The sequence below is a fragment of the Corythoichthys intestinalis genome, chromosome 22 (genome assembly GCF_030265065.1).
Source record: "Corythoichthys intestinalis isolate RoL2023-P3 chromosome 22, ASM3026506v1, whole genome shotgun sequence".
In the NCBI taxonomy this organism is placed as follows: Eukaryota; Metazoa; Chordata; class Actinopteri; order Syngnathiformes; family Syngnathidae; genus Corythoichthys; species Corythoichthys intestinalis.
In genome coordinates, this window is record NC_080416.1 from 28,420,933 (window position 1) to 28,445,592 (window position 24,660).

The following is a 24,660-nucleotide window of genomic DNA, read 5'->3' on the forward strand; positions in this document are numbered from 1 at the left end:
TCAGAGACAGAATGCGGGGGGGAAAAAACAGAAAATCACATTGTTTGTTTTTCAAAGAATTCATTTGCAAATCATGGTGGAAAATAAGTATTTGGTCAATACCAAAAGTTCATCTCAATACTTTGTTATGTACCCTTTGTTGGCAACAACGGAGGCCAAGCGTTTTCTGTAACTCTTCACAAGCTTTTCACACACTGTTGCTGGTATTTTGGCCCCTTCCTCCATGCAGATCTCCTCTAGAGCAGTGATGTTTTGGGTCTGTCGTTGGGCAACACGGACTTTCAACTCCCTCCACAGATTTTCTATGGGGTTGAGATCTGGAGACTGGCTAGGCCACTCCAGGACCTTGAAATGCTTCTTATGAAGCCACTCCTTTGTTGCCCTGGCTGTGTGTTTGGAATCAAGACCCCGCCAGGACTCATCTTCAATGCTCTTGCTGATGAAAGGAGATTTTCACTCAAAATCTCTCGATACATGGCCCCATTCATTCTTTCCTTTACACAGATCAGTAGTCCTGGTCCCTTTGCAGAAAAACAGCCCCAAAACATGATGTTTCCACCCCCATGCTTCACAGTGGGTATGGTGTTCTTCAGATGCAATTCAGTATTCTTTCTCCTCCAAACACGAGAACCTGTGTTTCTACCATAAAGTTTTGTTTTGGTTTCATCTGACCATAACACATTCTCCCAGTCCTCTTCTGGATCATCCAAATGCTCTCTAGCGATCCGCAGACGGGCCTGGACGTGTACTGGCTTCAGCAGGGGGACACGTCTGCCAGTGCAGGATTTGAGTCCCTGGCGGCGCATTGTGTTACTGATAGTAGCCTTTGTTACTGTGGTCCCAGCTCTCTGTAGGTCATACACTAGGTCCCCCGTGTGGTTCTGGGATTTTTGCTCACCGTTCTTGTTATCATTTTGATGCCACGGGGTGAGATCTTGCATGGAGCCCCAGATCGAGGGAGATTATCATTGGTCTTGTATGTCTTCCATTTTCTAATAATTGCTCCCACAGTTGATTTCTTTAAACCAAGCGTTTTACCTATTGCAGATTCATTCTTTCCAGCCTGGTGCAGGTCTACAATTTTGTCTCTGGTGTCCTTCGACAGCTCTTTGGTCTTGGCCATAGTGGAGTTTGGAGTGTGACTGACTGAGATTGTGGACAGGTGTCTTTTATACCGATAATGAGTTAAAACAGGTGCCATTAATAAAGGTAACGAGTGGAGCCTCGTTAGAAGAAGTTAGACCCCTTTGACAGCCAGAAATCTTGCTTGTTTGTAGGTGACCAAATACTTATTTTCCGCTCTAATTTGGAAATAAATTCTTTAAAAATCAAACAATGTGATTTTCCGTTTTTTTTTTCCACATTCTTTCTCTCATGGTTGAGGTTTGCCCATGTTGACAATTACAGGCCTCTGTAATCTTTTCAAGTAGGAGAACTTGCACAATTGTTGGTTGACTAAATACTTATTTGCCCCACTATATGTTTTTGTTTGAGTTGATATGTTTGTTTAAGCATTCATTATTTAGTTTAGGAGTATATTTAGCAGGTGTTTTGTGGGAATATGTGTTTAAATGATTTGTTAGAGCATTGGGGAAAAAAAGCTAAACATTTTATAACATTTAAGCTAGTGGACGTTTGCTATGCAAGTTGGCCAATTGTTCTTTTGTTTTACTTGGATCCTCATTTAAATTTTGATATTTAAGGCTAAACTCAGGTGTTTAAATTTAGTTTTAAATTCTTTTATTGCTCCTGTGAAATAAAAGTGCGAAAATACGATTACTCGATTATTCGAACTAAATAATAGATAGATTTATCGATTACCTAAATAATCGATAGCTGCGGCCCTAACACACTCAAATAAAGTGTAGTTAAACTCCTTGGAGTGTTGTCTATTTTTTCCCCTCATACAGACGTTATCAATCTTAGCCTGAGAACTGGATCGGTGCCCAACAAGCAGTTATTGATTGTTTAATAGGGCGTAAATTCTTTTTGTTTACATTGACATTGACAATGTTTCAAATTATCACCTTGAAGTTATTAAGATGCAGTTGTACATATTTTTTGTGAGCTTTTTTGTTCCAAAATTTGTGTGAGCAATGATTGAAGCTTGTTTTCTCTCAATTTCCTGTTAGAAAAGGAAAAAAAAACTTCCAGGTGACTCATTTTTTATTTTTGAGAGTTCATGTTATAACATTCCATCATCATTCTGATTGGATAGCTTCTAAAACACATCAGCCGTGAAACTTGTTTTGCAGCTCAACACAGAACATTTGATTACATTATAACAATGAACTGTCCTGAACAAACTAAAAACATCATCCAGGCAATCATGTGGTTGTCATAGATTCTTGATTAATCCCTTTATTTAATACAAGAACAGTAAAAAGAAAAAAAAAAGTTCGCCTTTTTTGGAAGCTGAGTCTCATGACTAGGGGTGGGTACCTCCAGATACAATTAGCGATGAAAGGGCGACGATAACGATGATCTCACAATTTGGCGATACAGCAATTATACATGGGTCTATAAAAGACAGTGTTGTTTTTGGCAGCCCTTTTAATTTTTGTCTGAGTCATTTGGACGAAAATACTTATTAGTCTTAGCCATATTTTAATCACTTCAAAATGTTTTCGTTTTCGTCAAGTTTTAGTTTCTAACAAGACCACAAACCAAAGAAAAAAAACTGTCGAAGCATTTAACATCGTCTCGACTTATTGACCAGAAAAGCCAAGTGACTCTGCTTTTAGACTGGCCAGAATTTTAAGAGGTCGCTTGTCATTCTGAACCTAATGCTAACACGAACGCAAATTCTACACTAATGCTAAGAGTTACATTTAGCGTCTGACAATCACTCATCACAGAACGTTAAAGACTAAGGCTACGTCTACACGAGGACAGATAATTTTCTCCAGGGTATTTTGCTGACTATTTCTATACCTGTCCACACTTACGTTTAAGGCCCCCCTGCTTCTGCAAGCTACGCCTGCATTTGCGCAAACTACGCATGCGTTAAAAGGAGCAGCCTCATATGTTACATCATCGCCCGCGCGGTTTACCTCTAAACCGGAAACGCAATACTCGCCGGCGGGAAATTTCAGAATTACTACATCTTCTAGACTGTCATTATTTTGTGATCACTGTATTTTTCATGAACACAATCGAACGCATCACGCAGAAGCAAAAGTGGAGGAAGAGCACATTCTGCTTTTATGAGCAGTTGCCAAGTTGTGATTGAAATAAATCTTTAGAAAACAACGAATGCCTGACATTGTTATTTTGGATGTTACAATCAATGCTCAGTTGCGCTCTCACCACTTGGAAAATAACAAATAGAAGCCTATGGTGTGGCGCTGCATAGAGGTGTGCATCGGCACTGCCCTCACGATCCGATTCGATTACGATTCGGAGGGCCACAATTCGATTCGATTCAGAGGGTCACGATTCGATTTGGTTCGATTCGGCAATGCATCGCGATGCATTAAAGCCTGGGATGCATTAAAATTCTAAAACAAAGCATATTTTTCGTGAATCATGAGGCAAGACAAGCGGTCAGACAACTTTTCAACAACTTTTTATTGGCTCTTGTGTCACTCCTGGTTGAAGTCAAATGAAAATACTTTCAGATATATACTATATTGAAAAAAAAAACAGATCACAGCATTTAATTAGTGCTTTGAATGAGACCAGGGCTTTCTCATTTTTTTTAAACACAGTAGCAGCCTTTCACACAGTGCAAAATCTGAACTCCTGTGCAAAATCAGTAATAACAGTCACTGTATTTTAGTCACAACGACCCATCAATAAAAATATTCAAGTAAATATTAAAGAAAACGACAAAGGAAATATTGTGGTGCAGCAGCATCTTTATCGCAATATCAATCCAGGGATCAGTTCAGTTGCAAACAAAACATCAACTAAATTGCAATGTAGAACAAAAGTAAAATGTAGGCCTAGCCCACTATATATGTGCAATAGAGGCTAGATCGGGCCTAAAAAATCCAGCCCGACCCGACACAGTCCGCTGGTATTGAAGCCCGACCCGGCCCGAGCCCGATCAATTAACTAGATTTGCAGGCCCAGCCCGGGAGTGACGCGAAAAAAAAAACGCAGCAGCAGCAGCAATTTATTTTCATTTCTTTGAGTTGGCAGAAAAAACGCAAGTTTTCCTCATGTTTAAATAGTCCACTATTTTATGATCATTATAAAAGCATTTACACAACGAAATAACGCTGGGAAATTTTAATATAAAAAAAAAAAAAAAAACATAAAAATGCGGGCCACGGCGTTCATGTGCATGCACAAGGAAATGCACAATACAGAGAGCCTGCTCTCTGTTTTATCCCTTTTTTTTTTTTTCATAATTTATTAGTCCGGCGCGCAGCCCGACCCGACCCAAATGTGAATGCTTAACATTTTGGGCCCAACCCGAGGTAGGACATAACATAACAATGTGCGAAGTGGAGAAAGAGGGAGCGAGAAAGATTATTGATGCACCTAAGACATTGAAAGCAGACATCTGGAGACATTTTGGCTTCCTCGAGGTTGGAAACTTGACCAGAGTTATGCGGTGTGTAAAAAAATGAAACATGAGAATAATAATACAAATGGGGAAACCAAATCCGTTGCATCACTGGAATTGCGCAGGGAAGATTTTTGAACGTACTTATATATTTTAAAATGACGCTGAATCGATTCGGCTTGTTGCCCGCATCGAAACGAGTTGTCCATGCCCCGCATCGGGACGCATCGCTCCATCGATTATTGTTGACACCCCTAGCGCTGCGTATATTCCGTGGAAGCCGCACCCAGGAGTGCTTGTGCATAACAGTGGCGATCATGGAAGTGGCGACAGTTTTGACAGGCAGAAATGTCATGGAAAAAAACTGATCGCGCGCCTCTTTGACTGGGGGTACCACGCAGGTCACTTTTTGGGGTTTAATTTTCCTCTACGCATTTTTATATACTCATGTTCGGTCGGCATTGAGTTGGCAAGGGCCAGTCCCGGAACTGGCAGATCGGAAACAACGTGGGGGACAAGCTCTGTAAAAAACCTTCATCTCCACGTCATCTGCGATAGGTGGACCACAAATGGGCACTGAATTGAAGAATATTATTGAGATGTACTTGAATGTTGAAGAAAAATGTGTGGAAAAGAAAAGAGGAGCAGGAATGCCACGTCGTGATCGTCCTCCTCCATTGTTTACGATGCCGTCATGCCGCAGTAAAAATGGCGATGGCATTAGTATCCGATTGTTGTACGGAGACAGCAGTCCATATTAAGCAGCGGGTAATTTTACCCGCCTACATTATCCGGATCCGGATAATAGGCATACTAGTGTAGCCGACATGCCGTATAGTCCAACTAATTACATGTTTAAGGCCATTATCCATCCTAGTGGAGACGTAGCCTAAAGCAACATTGCATATTCTCTCTTGCCAAGATGCTTTAAGATGGAGTGCAGCCTAGTTTGAGATACATCCTAAAGTCCGGTGAGGAGGGAGAGGTGCAGCACATCTCACATGAGTGACATGGCCCAAACACTGCTACAACGCAAGCTGACGTACTCCACATACAACTAGAGCTGTCCCGATTAGTCGACATAGTCGACGTCATCGATGACGTAAATCCGTTAATGAAGGGTTAAAAAATATATATGCGTGGAAAGTTCAGAATGTCGGACGCTCTGTATGCAAGCGGGGAAAGCGTAAGTCCATCTAACTAACTAACTAACGACATGTTTTATTGAAGTTGCTAAGCCTGTCACGGTATGCAATGAGTCCATTTATCGCACGGCACATAAAAATGAGGGCGGTAATTTTCACGGCTGCGTTTTATCGCTGCGCGTGTGCGTGCGTGCATACATTGGTGCGTGCGTGCTGATGGCATATGAGACTCCCGTTCCTTACTCTTATCATCACGCTGTAGAATTAAAGTTCAGACACACAAAATAGGAAAACACATCTATGTTAAACACTGTAACGTTAGCACTGCTAGACTGAGGTGAAAATGGGGGAAAAAGGCAACCTACTTTAGCCTGCTATAAAACATTGGCAGTTGTCTCATGAAAGCAAACTTGCGGTTAAAAGGTGAACCTTCAAACATGAAAAATCGTGGTTAACGGCATTTGCAAACGAAAAAAATGAAAGAAAAAAAATATCTATCTATGAATGACAAAAAGGGCTTTTTTTGCGGAGTGTAAAGCTGAAGTTAACCGTTTAGCGAACGTACTTCCGGTGAACATTTCAAAATAAAAGCATGTCATGTTCGTCATATAAATAACGATTTCTGGAGTTAATCCCACATACTTCAGAATTCAGATTCTAAACTAAGAATACCTTTAAAATGACACCCTTTATGAAAAATCTGATTGGCAATGAATAATTATTATAATAATGTATAGACTATACTATAATATTAATGCTCGGTGTTTTTTTTTTGAAGAATTGTTTTGAATCATGTTGGAAAGGCGAAGTCAGTGTTCTCAATCTGTTTACATTCCATTCTTTTGCACTAGTTAATTCTATCAGCATTTGAACTCATTGTTTATTTGTGATTTATTATTGTTATTTATGTGTTTATTTGTACTTTAATAAATAATTTAAGTGTTCCAAAATGTTTTTTTGAATTGATAAGCGTCAACGAAAATTTAATTGCTAAATTAGAGAAAAAAAAAAAAAAAAGTTTTAATATTAGATTAGTCGACTAATCGTAAAAATAGTCGGCTGACTAATCGGGAGAAAATTAGTCGTTTGGGACAGCACTACATACAACATTAAAATGTCATGCATTGTGAACATGTGATAACACAATGTCGGATTTTTGATTTGTTGTTGTCCCGTCAGACGAAAACTGGCATTCGTGTCATTATGTTCTAGTCTCCCAAGCCACGGTTTTAGCCCGTCATCATCATGAAAAAAACTGTTCCTAGATGAAATCTGTTATCGTCATTTTTGACGAAAACAACATTGCTACAAGAAAAACAAGCTATTTCTGTAAGGAAAATAGAAACGTTTGCCCTCCTTAAAGACGAGGAGAAAATTTCAGTGCAACATTTCTGTATATAAATACAGCAACACTATATAATTGCAACACTGTTGCAAACAAATTAATTTTTCTTAACTCATCGCCTGCCGTTGACACCAATAGACGTCCCAGTCATTCAAACCCGGGAGGACTGCTCATGTTGGATTGCCATTGACGGTGCTTGACATCCAATTCATTTTGACTGGGAGGGCCGAATGAACAAATGTCCCCATCTAAATGAATTGGACGTCTAGCATCGTTAATGGTAGCCAATGAGTTAACAGACGCTATTCTCGTGGAAAGTTTTGGTCGCAACCTGTTATTAAACAGTGACATCTTTTTAAAATGATATAAATTAATATCAGTGTTGTTTTTGGCGGACCTTTTCATTTTCGTCTCAGTCTTCTGGACGACAATACTTATTAGTCTTGGTCATATTTTAGTCCTCTCAAAATGTGATTGTCTTCGTCTATTTTTTGTTGACGAAAACTCAAGACAATTTTCGTCTAGTTTTAGTCGACTTTTAATAAAAAAAAAATGTGTCTGTAAAATGGGGAAAAAAATTAATTATACCCACCAGAACGCCACGAACTGCATGTAAAAAAGGTTGTCTGAGAGTTTAAGAGGACACTCGCCGTTAGCAATAGCCTGATGCTAACACGAACGTGAATGCAAGCTAATGATACGAGTTACATTTTGTGTGTGATGATCACTCAGCCAGACCTTCAAAGGCTAAAGCAATATTGCATATTCTCTCTTCTTGCCAAGGAACAAGGACTAATCTTAGCGTGTGTATCTCAAAACAGGCAATGGGAAGACTGGAGAGGACTCTAGCGGGTGAATTGGGGTGGGTGGGCGCAACACGTCACATGAGTGACACTACCAGACACACATTGTGAAATGTGAGAAAAACTATGGTGCATTTTCGTCTCGTCTCGTCAGACGAAAACTGGCATTCGTGTCGTTACGTTGTAGTCCCCCAATAGGCAAGGCAAGGCAAATTTATTTATATAGCACAATTCAACACAAGGCAATTCAAAGTGCTTTACATCACATGAAGATCATAAAAATCACATTTACGACAATCAAAATCGGAAATAAAATTATACATAAAAATCGCATTTAATAATAAACGTTTTTAGCTTGTTATCATCTCGTCATTGCCATGAAAAAAATTGTTCATCAACAAAATATTTTCGTTATAGTCATCGTTGACAAAAACAAAACTGATTAGTGTAAAAAAATTCTTATTCTATATCAGTACAGGAGCGGAATTTAGAGAGGTTGCTGGGGGTGGGACCGCAACCGGGCAGAGGCCCGGTTTGCTGCCGTGAAGTGTGCGTAGTTGGATGAGGGGAGGGTCAAACAGAAAGGTCAAATGATGCGCGGAGCTGTAAAACAGTGTTTAAGTGTTAAAATGTCTCTGCCAGCCGCTTGGCCGGTTGTCTGGATGAGCCCGCAAAAAAATTCCACTTGCACCCCCCCCCCCACACACACACACACACACACATACTGTACATACACCCCCCCCCACACACACACACACACACCGGACTATTGTCTTGAGCGGCCTGTGAAAGTGTAAAAGGGACAGCAAAGGATTGTCCACCAGCACCCCCACTCCGTTGGATGGTCCACTCAGGGGGTCCCGTTCGCATCCGGGCCTTGTTCACATTTGTTCCGCCACTCTTATGATACAATGTATCGCGAAATATCACAATTAGGACTGCCGCTATTGATTATTCAGGTGTTGATTCATCTATTGATTAGTTACTTCAAATAATCAAGTAATCGGATTACGACCATTTAATGCGTTGCAGAATAAATTGTAGGAGATGTAAAACAAAGAAACAAGGATTTATGCCTGCAATAACATTGATTTTGGCTTGCTAAGAATGTGCTTTCAAAAGAGGATTAAATGCGAATACAAAATAAAAATCCCGAGTGTTTCTTCAAAATGCAAAATTGCACTGTTAAGAGCAATAAATGTATTCAACACAAAATTAAAAAATACCTGAGCTTAGCCACAAACGGTATAACAAAAATAAATTAGGCTCTAAGTACAACATTGTACAAAAAAAAATTGTCTCACTTGCATAGCAAAAGTCCGCTAGCTTAAATACTACAAAATGCTAACATTACAAAGCGCTTAACAAATCGTTCAAACACATATTCCCGCAAAATATACTTCTAAACTGAATGGATGAACAAACATATTAGCTCAAACAAAACCATACCTTTTGTTGGTTTTAACAGGGAGCAGTTGGATTCAGCCATGTTAAAGCAACACTGGGTAACTTTTCAGTTTGGTTGATTTTAGCGATGCAGGTGGACAAAAGCGGTAGCGTTTTGCTTTAAGGAAGACCACATATCCCATGAGGACCAGCGCACACCCGTACGGTGACGTAAAATCATGATCTCCCAGTTGCCTGCAGATGGATTAAACGATATTTGTTTTCAGCGGCTGTGTGAAGGATGAATAGTAATGAATCCAGTTGTGGACGATGATGATGATGATAATAAGAAATGTTTGATTTTGTACAGAATGCAGATGCCTACTCCTTAAATATCTGTCTTTATCTAACATACTATGTGACTGATTTACTACCGTAATTTCCCGAATATAAGGCACACTATTTTTCCCCAAAATCAACTTGTAAAATCATGGTGCGCATTATAAACGGGTACATGGATGGAGACAGAAATATATATATATATTAAATATATATATATATATAAACCGATTTTTTTTTTTTTTAATTGACACGGCCACGTTGTGTTGAAGAAACGTATGCGGCGACCCGTTGACGACCCTTACGGTACGTGACGTCACCATTTTGTTTCGGTAATACTTCACTCTAATCGGCCGAATGATTTCGTCTGTGTTAAATTCTGCTTTTTTCACTCTTCATAAAGCACAGAATTTAGTTTCTTGAACTCATTTGAGTCAACGTTTATTGCAGCTCCGCAACTCGGATCATAGCAAACGTAAGCACACAGACTTCCTGTGTCCGTCAACTACTGTATATCTGTCCCTCGGGAAACTCAAACCCAAATAACAATAGTTCCTATTGTTACTGTCGTGTTGACAGCAATGAGCTCTCACGGATTTCCGACTTACGTTCTCACTTTCATTTTACCGTATCAGTCCATGGAAGAAACATTGATTCATCATAATGAAACGAGCAAGTTATACAGCAGCCTTTAAAAGAAAAGTCACATCTGTTTTGTTTTCTCCTAGATTCTGGTAAATTGGAGAAGTTGTCAAATCATATTATTACCGTAAATATTGTCAGTTTATGGAAATGTTTTGAACTACCAATGTGCTATGCTTGTGCTGTATTTCACCAGTCAGTAAAATGACATTTCTGTATCTGTACACGAGCTCTGTTTTCTTTTATTCTTCTATTTATGGGTGCTAAAATTAGGGTGCGCGTTATAAACGGGTACAATAATTTTCCCTATATTTTACAAGTAAATTTGGGGTGCGCATTAAACACGGGTGCGGCCTATATTGGGAAATTACGGTAATTTATAAATATAATCCCTTAATTTTGATTTAACAAATACTCAAATTTTGCAGTTACTTACATAATTTCGCCACTAGTTTTTACATTTTCTTTTCTTGCAAACAGAGCAGCAGTGTTGGTGAATGCGCAGATTAGCTGCTTTTTGCTAGATTAAACCTCCAGTGCAGCTAATGCTGAGTCACTTGCGGGGGGGAAAAGTCCCTGCCTGTATCAAGCCTTGCATAGAGCAGGTTGCTCTCTGTGAAGGAGGAGGATGCACCATCAGGGTGGGGCCAGAGGAGTTGCCCTTGTTTTTTTCACACTTTCTTTTTTCTCCAAATGAAAAGGATTGTGTGCACGGCAGGAGGGGACAAAAACACTAAGCTGCCAACACAGTGAGTGAGGCAGGCGGCAAGCAAGCAAGCAAGAGAGAGAGGCAGGGAATAGGCTGTTTGTTCCCAGTTTGAGGCTATTCCAGCCCAGCCTGGCTGCTTGGAAGTCACAGATTATGGATCCGGCCAGGTCCATCCAGCACGAGATCAGCTCTCTAAAAGGTACCACCACCTCATTCCCGTCATCATGACATTGTTTTCCCACAATGCATCAGCAGCTGACTGTAGAAAGTTGAGGAATGTAGCTCATTCCATCGCTTTTGTTACCACAAGCAGGGCTGCTGCATGCATGCGGCAAAGCGGAGCAGCAATGCAGCATCGCCGCGGTAACCAGGTTGCTGCGAATGGATAGCCTTTGACATGTTCTTGTGATTGTTTTGAACCGCATGTTGTTGAATTTGACTTGAAGAGGTGTGGTATCACAGTGAGTGTAGGGCCAATCAGGAGCCATCCCTCGCCCGTCTTCCTTTTGATTGGATGCATCTTTGAGGAGTAGATAAACATCAGGTGCAACTATAGACGGTAAACTAGAACAACTACTTTTATGTTTTGGTTGATGCAGTCACACTCCACTCCTGTAGGTGTGATCATGAGCACTACAAAGGAAAAAAAATGGAAATTCTGTAATTGCCTATGAATGTATAGATTAGTTTGCATTATTTTTGCATACTTCACTGCTACTGTAACTCATACTTGACTGTTAAATATTTCATGAAAATTACATAGTCAGTAATTTAGTACCGAACTTACTGAATAGCTCACAGAGTAACTAGATAACTTATGGACAAACTAGTAACTTGCTTAACAACCAACTAACTAATAATATAAAATAAATATATAAAATAAATATGTTATTTATTTATTAATTTGCTGATTTGCAGATTAACTATTTTTACTATATGTACCGAATTTACCAACTTAATTACCAGTGTTCGAACTTCTTTACTTGCTTAATGACCGTCGTTGTAATTAGTTCTTATGTTTAATCACTGTATAACTAACTTATTTACTGTTTTAAAAACTGCAAATTTTACATTACTAGTATGAGATTGCAGTAATCCTTCGTTTTTCACATTTAATGGGGACCAGAACCCCCAAAGAGTAAACAAGCACGAAGTAGGATTTGCCCGCCATCTAAAAAATTAATAAATAAATAAAAGAAGAAGAAATCAAAAGGATCGAAGTAAACAGTATTTATTTACATGTACAATCAAAAGCTCACGGGATAAAGCCACTATTATTGGCGGTAAAGTTTGTGTTGGTCATCGTAGGGAATGGCTGCAATGGTGCTCATTGGTGTTGTCATGTGTCAATCTCACACCAGTAACCAATCATTTGCCTCGGATGAGTGCCCGTTGATATGCACTAAGGCTGTCCTAAGTGATTGTTTTTCTTCCAATCAGTCTGCAGACTTTTTTTTAAACGATTAGTCGACTAGTCTAATAATTTTTTTACCAACTTTTTTTAACTAGCTTTTTTAACTAACGTACTTTTTTGCTGACGATTAATAATTCAAAAAACATTTTGGAACACTTAAATTCAAGTACAAATAAACACATAAATAACAATAATAAATCACAAATACACTATGAGGTCAAATTCTGATGGCATTAACTAGCGCAAAAAAAAAAAAAAAAATAGAATGTAAACAGATTCAGAACACTTTTTCAACAGGATTCAAAACAATTCTTACTTTTCTTTTTGTGGTATGTTTATATTGTTCTCAGCATTAGAGTGAGCACAGACAGAGCAAATAAATGTCATGTAACACTGGAGTGAAGTATGGAAAAAAACTTTGTGAAGCACCTTGATACGAGATGGATGGATGGATGGATGGATGGATGGATGGATGGATGGATGGATGGATGGATGGATGGATGGATGGATGGATGGATGGATGGATGGATGGATGGATGGATGGATGGATGGATGGATGGATGGATGGATGGATGGATGGATGGATGGATGGATGGATGGATGGATGGATAGATAAAAAGGATGAGATTAAAGTCATACTATTGCTCCATGAAAAAAAAGTCGCATTATTGCGTCAGGGGATGTAGCTGCTAGCCGCTACGCACTTTACATGCATGTAGCAAAGCATTAGTATAAATTCTTCTATTGATTATAATTTGAAGTAGATGAAGCAAAATAATAAAGATTTCCTTATTTGTAAAACCGATTCTAAAACACAAGATCCTTTCAATATTGTTGATTTTGACGGAGGCGGCAACACGCTACATAAAGTACGTAGCTGCTAATTAGCCCAACATTAGCCCCTAATACTCCGTCGTACGACGCACATAAATGTAACTCCAATTAAAAAAAAAAATTTAAAAAAACCATTATATGGACTTACGATCCGCCAGCTTGTTGTCTCCTGTCGTCCTCCAAAATGATACCTGTGTTATGGCACTTCAGGTGTTCATTCATGGCTGACGTGCTGCTGTGATATGCAAACTTGGCATTGCAGAGACTACACACGACAGTGACACCCTCTTTTGTTTTGTTAAAATAAATCCATGCTTTGAACACTCTGGTCTGCTTTTTGGGCTTTGTGCCGCTTTCCCCGCTTCCATCCCGAATGTCCTTCATTCTCAACTTTCCACACATCTATATACTGCGGAAAACACTAAGGTGACTTGAAGTTCCGCTCTGAGACCCCCAGTTTGGCCAAATTTCAAATTTGTCCGATATGCAAGTGTGATACATCATTGGAAAGCTTAAAATCTCAAATTTCTGGGGGAAGAAAATTTTTGAACAGGAGGGCATTTAAAAGACATAATATAATAAAACAACATAATATTATAATAATATATATAATAATAATCATATAATATAACAAGGGTTGCGATGCAGAAATCGCAGACATCAAGGAATGGTCATGATTTTCTTTTCATATATTTACCCTTTTAAATGTTTTTTTTTTCCCAGTTTTTGTTTATTTGGATCGATTATTTATTATCTAAAATATCGGGGAAAATGCGACAGTAATGAAAAAAATACAGTTAAGCGATAGTTATGAGGTCGATATCCGTGACTTTTTTACAGACACCAGTTTTTTCATTGTGACCTAATTTGTTTAAAATTTTAAAATATGCGAGTGAATAATTTTTTTTTTAAAGTAAAAATGACAGACATTTCGAATAATTAATACGATTACTTACCTTCTTTTTATGGCTAGGTTGAAACAAAAGCAGTTGCGCGACATCTGTAAACAGGGATTTCCAGGGTAAAACGGACAAACTAAAAATAGTTTGAGGGCTTATTGCGCAATGAATCTGCTATGACAGCATATAGACATATTGTTCTATCAAACGCAACAGTTCTTTTGTCTTTAAATACAGCAGTTTATTTTAAAGAGGGGTGCAAGAGCAGAAACTTTTTCAGCCGTGTCTGTGTTTTCCGCCATATACCGTAATTTCCCGAATATAAGTGTGTATAATGCGCACCACAAATTTACTTGTAAAATCTAGGGAAAATTATTGTACCCGTTTATAACGCGCATCCTAATTTTAGCACCAATAAATAGAAGAATACAAGAAAACAGAGCTCGTGTACAGATACAGAAATGTAATTTACTGACTGGTGAAACACAGCACAAGCATAGCATATTGGTAGTTCAAAACATTACCATAAACTGACAATATTTGCGGTAATATTATGATTTGACAACTTCTCCAACTTACCACAATCTAGGCGAAAACAAAAGAGATGACTTTTCTTTTAAAGGCTGCTGTATAACTCGTCGTTTCATATTGATGAATAAATGTTTCTTCCATGGAATGATACGGTAAAATGAAAGTGAGAACGTAAGTTGGAAATCCGAGAGAGCTCATCGCTGTCGACACGACAGTAACAATATGAACTATTGTTATCTGGGTTTGAGTTTACCGAGGGAGAGATAGAGTTGACGGACACAGGAAGTCTGTGTTGTTACGTTTGTTATGGTCCGAGTTGCGGAACTGCAATAAACGTTGACTCAAATGAGTTCAAGAAACTAAATTCTGTGCTTTTTGAAGAGTGAAAAAAGCAGAATTTAACACAGACGAAATCATTCGACCGATCAGAGTGAAGTATTACCGAAACAAAATGGTGACATCTCGTACCGTAGTGGTCGGCAACGGATCGCCACATACGTTTCTTCAACACAACGTGGTCGTGTCAAGAAAAAAAAAAATCTGTTTATATATATATATTTCTGTCTTCATCCATGTACCCGTTTATAATGCGCGCCATGATTTTACAAGTTGATTTTGGGGGAAAAAAGTGCGCGTTATGTTCGGGAAATTACGGTATATATATTTTTAACATTCCTTTAACATCTCATCGACGCATTTATGTCAGCGACTACGTCGATAACATTGGCTAGTCGGGACGGCTCTAGTAAGCACAAAGCCCCACAGTCATGAACAGTATGTTTTTCTGGGAAACTTTCTCTCACACGCTTCAAAATGAACTGACGCATATATATATATATATATATATATATATATATATATATATATATATATATATATATATATATATGGTTTTTTTTGTCTTTATGAATACTTTTTAAAACCCCACGTATAACCTATACCGCAAATTTCTAAGCACGACATGGCGAGGCATCTCTTTATAACTTATCTAACAAACTCTGTAACTTAATTCCTTTTCAAAATAATTGATTACTAATTAATTACTACTCAATAATTAATAACTACATTATTATAAATACTCACTAAATAAGCAATAACTAACTAAATTTCTCACGAACAACTTAGTTGCTCGTGGATGAACTAACTTTCAAATTTGTGATATTAATACGAATTTGGCTCTAATCCGATTACCGCAATTTTGGGACTATAAACCACTACTTTTTTCCCTCATTTGGAATCCTGTCGCTTATAATCCAGTGCGGCTTATTTGTTGATAGGTAGCACTTTATTTGACAGCGGCGTCAAAAGACTGACATAAGACCGTCATAATTATGACATGACACTGTCATGGGCTTTAATGAATGCTTGTGACAGATGTCATTAATCGTCATCAGGCAAATTATGTCACTCATTCCATTTATGCCCAGATCGGATCTTTTACATCCATTCAATAGTGAGATAATTTGCTGGATGACACAAAATGACGTCTGTCATGAGTATTCATTAATGGTCATGGCAGTGTCATGTCATAATTATTATGGTCTTATGACAGTCTTATGGCGCCACTGTCAAATAAAATGTTACTAAATACCATAACTAGCAATTAATGAAACAACTGGAAGAGTAACTGAAGAAATAATTAACACAGAACATGAATTTTGATTGTTTACATCTGTAGCGCTGCAATGCATGCTAAGAGGCATGTTGGATGACAACAGTGTTGACAGAAGGTGGCAGCAGAGGCTGAATATCTCCTTCAACGGCACAGTGGTGGCCAAATAAAGCTTCTTGAAGCAATGAAAGCTTTGCAGCCAGTTGGTTCAAAGCTTCATAGTGGTTTATTTGGCCATATGACAGTCCTATGATGCTGCTATCAAATAAAGTGTTACCGGTTAATATCTTTTGGTGTAAAGATCCCATAATACAATGAGGACAGCTGCAGCTCATAGTCCAGTGTGGTTTATCTATGAACAAATGCTGTCTTCGTATCAAATTTGGTGCATGGCGGCTTATACTCAGGTGCGTTTTATAGTCCGAAAATTACGGTAGTTGATATTGAACATTTTTATTGTCGTTCTAGTTTTCATTGGAATTCACTTTTTACTAGCTGTGTTTCATTCAATGCAAGTGTACTTAAATGGTCACATACGTTGAAAATTCTCTAAAACAGCACAGCAGAGGCTGGTTTTAAGTTCTTTTTTTAATGTTCACTCCGTTGAAATGGCCTTTGTAGAGAGATGCAAAAGGTCCTGAACCACACAGATTGGCCAAGGCGATGGGGGTTCCCTTTCTGAATCCAGGGACAAAAACTCCTTCGCTTCATTGCGCCCTTCTAAAAGAATCTCTCGTGTTCATTTGTAAGCACCACCAGAACCTTCATCCAACTCTCACAGCTTCTTCTGAATGCATTTCTTCCTGGTGACTCAAATAGTCCAAACAGATTTGGCCTGCTCCTTAACCCAAATATTCACAGCTTATTTTGGGTTTATCCTGTCTTGATCTGGGAAATACCTAAGACCAAATATTCAGGTTGTTAATTAGGAACAATCTCTATTCACAAATATACATTTTACAAGTGTTTTAATACTGGTGGCAGCCCGATACAAATTGACTATACTAAACTAAAACAGTTTAGATATGATCAGAGGTGGGTAGAGTAGCCAAAATATTCACTCACGTAAGAGTAGCGTTATTTCAAAATAATATTACTCAAGTAAAAGTAAAAGTAGTCATCCAAAAAATGCAGTCAAGTACAAGTAAAAAAAAATCTATTTGGTGAAAAAAAATACTCAAGTAATTAGTAACATTGTGAGTAACTGCGTACGATGTTTGATTTTATTTATTTATTTATTTTTTTAAATAATAGCATTTTTTTTCCCCAGCACAAAGTTACAGTATTAATATGAACTGTTGTTATTATACTGTACTATACTCTATTGCATAACTGCTTTAAGCCAAATAAATACCAAAAAAAAAATCACTCAATGAACCTATCGCAAAACCCCGCCTCCTTGTAAAACTCAACCCAAGGCTCTGTCAAATTCTCTCAGTGACATTAAGTGAACGAACGATTGAAGGATAATGGTTGGAGTTAAATTTCAGAATTTGCAATACCACAGCTGGCAATCGACCTGTTTTTATTTATTTATTTTTTTATGAAATGTTTTTTGTTTGATTTTTTTTTTCAAATGAATTTCGTCTAGAACCAGACAGATAGGGTTGGACTATGCAGTAGAGCGGCATGTCCATGGTATTAAACTTTACAGCGAGGAGACCATTATTATAATCAAGGTGAAATGCTACCACTCGCAACTTAAAAACGAGAAACCCTACTGTCCGAATATCTATCTAGCTATAACGTTAGCCACTTGGTGGCGATGAATAAGCAGTCTTTTTCACTTCAGTTGGATTCTCAATATTATCCACAGGTGCTAAATAAACAACTTACATCATAAACATATTTGTGCAAAATGAATACAACCTCAATAAATGCTTAACGTTGAAAGAGCCAAATGCTAGGTGTGTGCATGACGAGAACTTTCCTTCGTGTGCGTCTGTGACAAAACGTAAGTACATCTTCCTTTTATATAGTGGTGATTACTTTGGACTTTCAGTGCTGAGGTCTTAACAGGTTAGATTAGTTATATTTTATTGTATTTGTGTAGTGACAGGCTAGCAAACAAGTAGGCAGTCAAATGTTAGCTAACTAATATTAATAGTTAAGTCCGTTTTTACTACTTGCTATCAAATCTATGTACAGCGGTACCTCAACATTTGTTTCTACATCCGACGAGGCGACGACATGTTCGAAATACAACGATTTATGACATCGCCGCAGGTACATTGTTTTCCCGTAAGACGTACGCAAAGCGGATTTTCTTGTGAGAGAAATCAGCATAGGTTCAGAGAATGTTAGTGCAGGTGGTGAGAAAAGGAAAAAGGTGATGCTTACCATTGAAATTAAGATGGAAATGATAGAAATATATGAGCATGGTGTGCGTATCCGTGAACTTGCTCAACCATACGGCCGTAGAATGTCTACTCTCGACGGTCCTCCTCCGACTTCCGTTCGCCAGTCTTAATAAGTTAAGGTGACAATTATTATTGTGGTACCATCGCCAAAGAAATCGCCAGCTTTGTCAGCGGTGCATTCAGGTACAGCACGCAAAAAACGTCTCCAACATTAGAACCCGATTCGTTCCGTTATTACAGGAATTATTATTATTATAATATTATTCCAATTTTTATTTTAATTTTTTTTGTTTTGCTATGTGTAATTGCTATTTGTAATAGTACCTTAAGGATTTAGTGTAGGTTTTCGGGCTGTGGAACAAATTAATGGAATTATAATGTATTTTTATGGGCAAATCCTGCTCAACATACAACCATTTCAACTTAAAAAACAAGGTCCTTGAACGAATTAACTTCGCATGTAGGGCTACCACTGTGTTTTTAAATAAATCGATCATTAACTTACCTTTGAGCAGACATAAGTGTCCTTGGGTGACTGTCTTGACATTCAGTTGTTTATGTGGTTGACGACAGAGCCTTATCTATAGCGTGCATTTGGCGAGCCTTCTTTTAAGCTTTGAAGAAGGCACAAAAAATTCCTCCCCCCAATCTTTCAGGGTACCTGGTGTCGGAATTACAGGTACCCCATGCACAGAAATGAACCACTGGGTTTTTGCTATCTTACAGCGAGAGATGTTTTAAGTCAAAACCACAAAGTATTCCTATGCAATGCTGCAACGATTAATCGATTAACTCGAGTAATTTGATTAGAAAAAAAGCTTTGAATCAAATTTTGCTGCTTCGATTATTCATTTAATTAGAGTGACTTTGTAATGGTTTGTTTTGAAAGGGTTTTCATTTAGTTTGACTGATTTGAGTGGATGCACTCCCCTCTAGTGGCATCCGTGAATATGACATAACTCCAACTGCTCCACTGTTAAGTTTTTGTTTGAGCGTATATGTTTATCTATGCATTTGTAATTTAATTTAGAATTTGTTTGTGGATATATGTGTTTGAATCATTTGTTCAGAGTTTTATAAATAAGAAATAAATAAATAAAACATTAGCATATCATAGCATTTGGGGTAGCTGACTTTAGCTATGCACCTTAGTCAACTGTTCTTTTGTTGTTCTTTTACTTAATACTGTTTGAGGCTAAGCTCAGGTATTTACATTTTTTAATGAAAGTGCAATTCTGTATATTTTGAGAAAACACTCAAATATTTCATTTTGTATTCGCATGTAATGCTCTTTTAAAAGTGCGATCTTCTGTCATGTTTCTTTCATTTTACATCTCAAAAAATGTATTCTGCAAGGCATTAAATGTTTGTAATCCGATTACTCGATTATTTGAATTAACTAATGAATAGATTAATTGATCACTTAAACAATCGATAGCTGCAGCCCTATTCCTATGGAACTCGACAGCTAGGTGTCCAAATTTTGTGATTTAGGGGCGTGGTTTTGCGATGGGTTGATTCTGGCGGGAGACAAAAATCTACAGATATGAAGCATCATTCGTCCAAAGAGCGTGAGTGCCCTCTAGTGAAGAAAACGTAAACGTATTTCCTATTATGAAATTAAAATGATCATATCACCAGGTTTCCATGGTCAATCAATGCCAAATAAAAACTGGAAGAGAGGTTAAAATCCACACTTTCGAGTGATGTTGACAGCTTTATGTCAAATACTTTATTTTTTACGTTGCTTTGAAGAATCCATGTGACTGAACAGGCCGGTGTGATCATGGAACAGCAAGCTTGAGTCTGATTGGTTTAATGGAGTCATGTGATTATTGTTCAGACGTCTTATTGGTGAAACTCGTAGAGCCACTGTGGCATTTCTGGCAAAAAAAAAAAGATGATAACTCTAATATGTAGAATAGTGCTGCAAGGCTTAATCGATTAACTCGAGTAATTCGATTAGAAAAAAGCTTCGACTCAAATTTTTGTTCTTTGAGGATTCGTTTAATTGGAGTGACGTTGTAATGGTTTGTTTTGAAAGTTGCATTTAGTTTTATTGCTTTGGGTGGATACACTGCCCTCTAGTGGCAACAGTGAATATGATTTAACATGGGCTGAATCCTGCTGCTCTCTGTTAAGACCAACATAAGGTGTGTTTTTATTTGAGCTAATATGTTTGTTTATACATTTGTTGCTTGAATTTAGCAATTTTTTTGTGGGAATAGGTGTTTGAACGATTTGTAAAGAGCACTGTAAAGAGAAAAAAAAACTTTGCTTTTTAAAGTATTTATGCTAGCGGACTTTTGCTATGCAAGTTAGCCTTAAATCCTCATTTATTTATTTTTATCCCGTTTGAGGCTAGGCTCAGGTATTTTCATTTAGTTTTAAATAGGGCTGTCAAACAATTAAAAATTTTAATCGAGTTAATCACATCTTAAAAATTAATCGTAATTAATCGCAATTCAAATCATCTATAAAATATGCTATATTGTTTATGTAAATTATTGTTGGAATGGAAAGATAAGACACAAGACGGATATATACATTCAACATACTGTACATAAGTACTTTATTTGTTTATTATAACAATAAATCAACAAGATGGCATTAACATTATTAGCATTCTGTTATAGCGATCCATGAAAGACTTGTAGTTCTTAAAAGATAAATGTTAGTACAAGTTATAGAAATTTTATATTAAAACCCCTCTTAATGTTTTTGTTTTAATAAAATTTGTAAAATTTTCAATCAAAAAATAAACTAGTAGCTCGCCATTGCTGATGTCAATAATTACACAATGCTCATGGTGCAGAAACCCATCAAATCAGTCGCACCCAAGCGCCAGCAGAGGGCGACAAAACACAAAAAAACACAAGCAACAAGTGGACATGACACTGTGCTGTCATTTTAATCTGTTTGAGCGGGGCATGTGCGTTAAATGCGTCAAATATTTTAAGGTGATTAATTAAAAACATTAATTGCCGCCCTTTAACGCGCTAATTTTGACAGCCCTAGTTTTAAATGCATTTCTTGCTCTTGTGAAATGAAAGTACAATTCTGCATAAATTTAAGAAACACTCAGGAATTTTTATTTGTATTCACACTTAATGCTTTTTTTTAAAAGCGCAATCTAGGCAAGCCAAAACAGATGTTATTGCAGGCATAAACACTTGTTTTACCTCTCCTAAATTTATTCAGCACTGCATTAAATGTTCGTAATCCGATTATTCGATTATTCAAACTAACTAATGAATAGATTAATATAGGGCTGTCCCAAACGACTAATTTTCTCCCGATTAGTCAGCCGACTATTTTTACGATTAGTCGACTAATCTTATAATTTTTTTTGTTAAAAAATTATTTATTTATTTTTTACTAATTTAGCAATTGCATTTTTGTTGACGCTTATCAATTCACAAAAACATTTTGGAACACTTAAATTCTTTATTAAAGTACAAATAAACAGATAAATAACAATAATAACTCACAAAAAAACAATGAGTTTAAATGCTGATAGGATTAACTTGTGCAAAAGAATGGAATGTCAACAGATTCAGAACACTGACTTACCTTTCCAACATGATTCAAAACAATTCTTAAAAAATACTTAGCATTAATATTATAGTATACTGTAGTACTATATATAATAGTATGATAATAATTATTCATTGCCAATCAGACTTTTCATAAAGGGTGTCATTTTAAAGGTATTCTTAGTGTAGAATCTGAAGTATGTGGGATTAACTCCAGAAATCGTTATTTATATGACGAACATGACGTGCTTTTATTTTGAAATGTTCACCGGAAGTACGTTCCGGTGAACACTCCGCAAAAAAAGCACTTTTTGTCATTGCATGTGGTGTCAGTAATAGATTTTTTTCCTTTTGCAAATGCTGTTAACCAGCGATTTTTCATGTTTGAAGTGTCACCTTTTAACTGCAAGTTTTGGAGAAGGCTGCCTATTTTATAGCTGGCTAAAGTAGGTCGTCTTTTTTCCCCATTCACCTCAATGTAGCAATGCTAACGTATATAGTGTTTAATATAGAAGTGTTTTCTCCTATTTTGTATGGCTGAACTTTAATTCTACAGCGTGTTGATGACAGAAAAAAACTGGAGTCTCATATGCCATCAGCACACACGCAGAAATATACGCACGCACGCGCGCGCAGCAAGAAAACGCAGCCGTGAAAATGACCGCCCGCGTTTTTATTTACCATGCGATAAATTGACTCATTGCATATCGCGACAGGCTTAGCAACTTCAATAAAACGTAGTTAGTTAGTTAGTTAGTTAGTGAGATGGACTTACAAACTGGGTGACGGCGCTTGAGGTGTTTATTCACGGCCGACGTGCAGCCAAGCTTGGCATTGAAGAGACAGGACACAACAGTGTACCCTCCTTTGTTTCTTTAAAAATAAGTCAATGTTTTGGACTCTGGTGCGCTTTTTTGGCTTTGTGCCGCTTTCCCCACTAGCATACCAAGCGTCCGACATTCTGAACTTTCCACGCACATATTTTTTTAACCCTTCATTAACCGTCGACGGGATGTAGTGCTCGTCGACTGATTTACGTCATCGATGACTTCGACTATGTTGACTAGTCGGGACAGCTCTAGAGTAATCGATTACCTTAACAATTGATAGCTGCAATCCTAATATACAATAAAAAGGTAAAATGTAACGACTAGTGTAGCCTGAAGTAGCTGGGTAAGAGTGGCATTTCTTCTTCACAAATCTACTCAAGTAAGAAGTATGGCTTAGTAAAACTACTCGTCGAAGTACGTTTTCCTCAAAAAGTTACTCAAGTAAATGTAAGAGTATATATAACGCGTTACTACCCACATCTGGATTTGGTGGGCAAAATTTGATGACTCACAATTCAATGAAACACGTTTTTAACTAGACTCCACTAGGACAGAGCTCAAAATGCAACGCAGTGCAGGTACTGTAGTGTAATGTTTTCATCTTGTGCATACATATGTTTGTAGTGTACACAAACACATAGTTGAAAGTGCTAATAATGGAGTAAATGGCAAGTAGTCTAGCGGAACATTATTTGTCACTGCCTAAATGGAAAACGTAATTGGACATTTTTGACTGTAATATGTCAAAGCTCTCATGTCATAAAATTTAGGGAAACCGACAAAATTGCATGTGTTAATTCAACATGAACATGACATGCTTGATTTATCTCCAAAGCCCGAGGCGTCAGTGCAATACTGCTGATGCGCGTATTTACCCTTCTCGCATGTCGCTTTGCAGGTCTCGCATGCTTCCAATGCTAATTTCAGTCCCATGTACTAATGGCTGACATTCCTCACCTGCTTTTGTCTACGATGGGAATGCGCTGACCAAACAAGAACTGTGGAGGCACTTAAAAAAAAATCTTACCATATTTAACTATAAAGTAGTCTACATCATCGAGAGAGCTCTTCCAAATGTTTTGTTAACTTTGTCTGACTTTTTGAGGAAGTCGATGTGTATGATAATTATTGAGATGGAGTTCTCCCAAATACTACATCAAGTATCTTTTTAGTGTAAAGAATTTTTATTGCAGTGCAAATCATTGCTTTCTCTCTCTCATTAACTGTTTTAATGATTACACATTTACATGGTGTCTTAAGATACTGTATAATTTGCTCTTTTACCACAGTGGTAATGCACAAAAAACTATTAAATTGTTCTATGGACATTGAGGTGCTCCTGGTTTGTACAAAAACATGCTCATTTCTCAAAGCACCACACTATATTTACTCTTTTGCGATTTTTTTTGGTGCTATATAACTAAAGTAAAATTCACAAATTTCCTCTATATAAATATGCATTTGAATTGAAATTTTTGCTTCAATTTAATGGACATTGAGCGGATCCATGTTTGAACTGCACATGTCTAAACTACCACAATGCATTTAGTGTGTGATTTTTATTGGGCTATACAACAATGTTAAATACACAATGTTCCTCTGTAAAAATAATATATGATGCAGTATGAAAGATGAATAAAAAAATAATATCAATATTAAAAAAACATTTATTTCTCATTTTAAGTCCTTGCCTACCATTGAAAATGATTGAATAGACTGCAATAAAATAGTGTATTTTTCATTCTACATAGTCAGAGGT

At 37.4% G+C, this 24,660-nt stretch overlaps 1 protein-coding gene across 4 annotated transcripts in view; it reads left to right on the plus strand.

Annotated features, from left to right (window-relative positions):
- pleca (plectin a) overlaps positions 1-24,660 on the plus strand; it is a 267,011-nt gene that overhangs the window by 91,343 nt on the left and 151,008 nt on the right. The window contains exon 1 of one of the 4 annotated variants that reach the window (XM_057827676.1): positions 10,736-11,084. The exons of the other annotated variants lie outside the window; for them this stretch is intronic. Within the exon in view, the coding sequence (XP_057683659.1) occupies positions 11,039-11,084 (46 nt within the window). The 5' untranslated portion in view covers positions 10,736-11,038. Of the gene's footprint in view, positions 1-10,735; positions 11,085-24,660 lie in introns of those variants that run through there. 4 annotated transcript variants of the gene reach the window in all.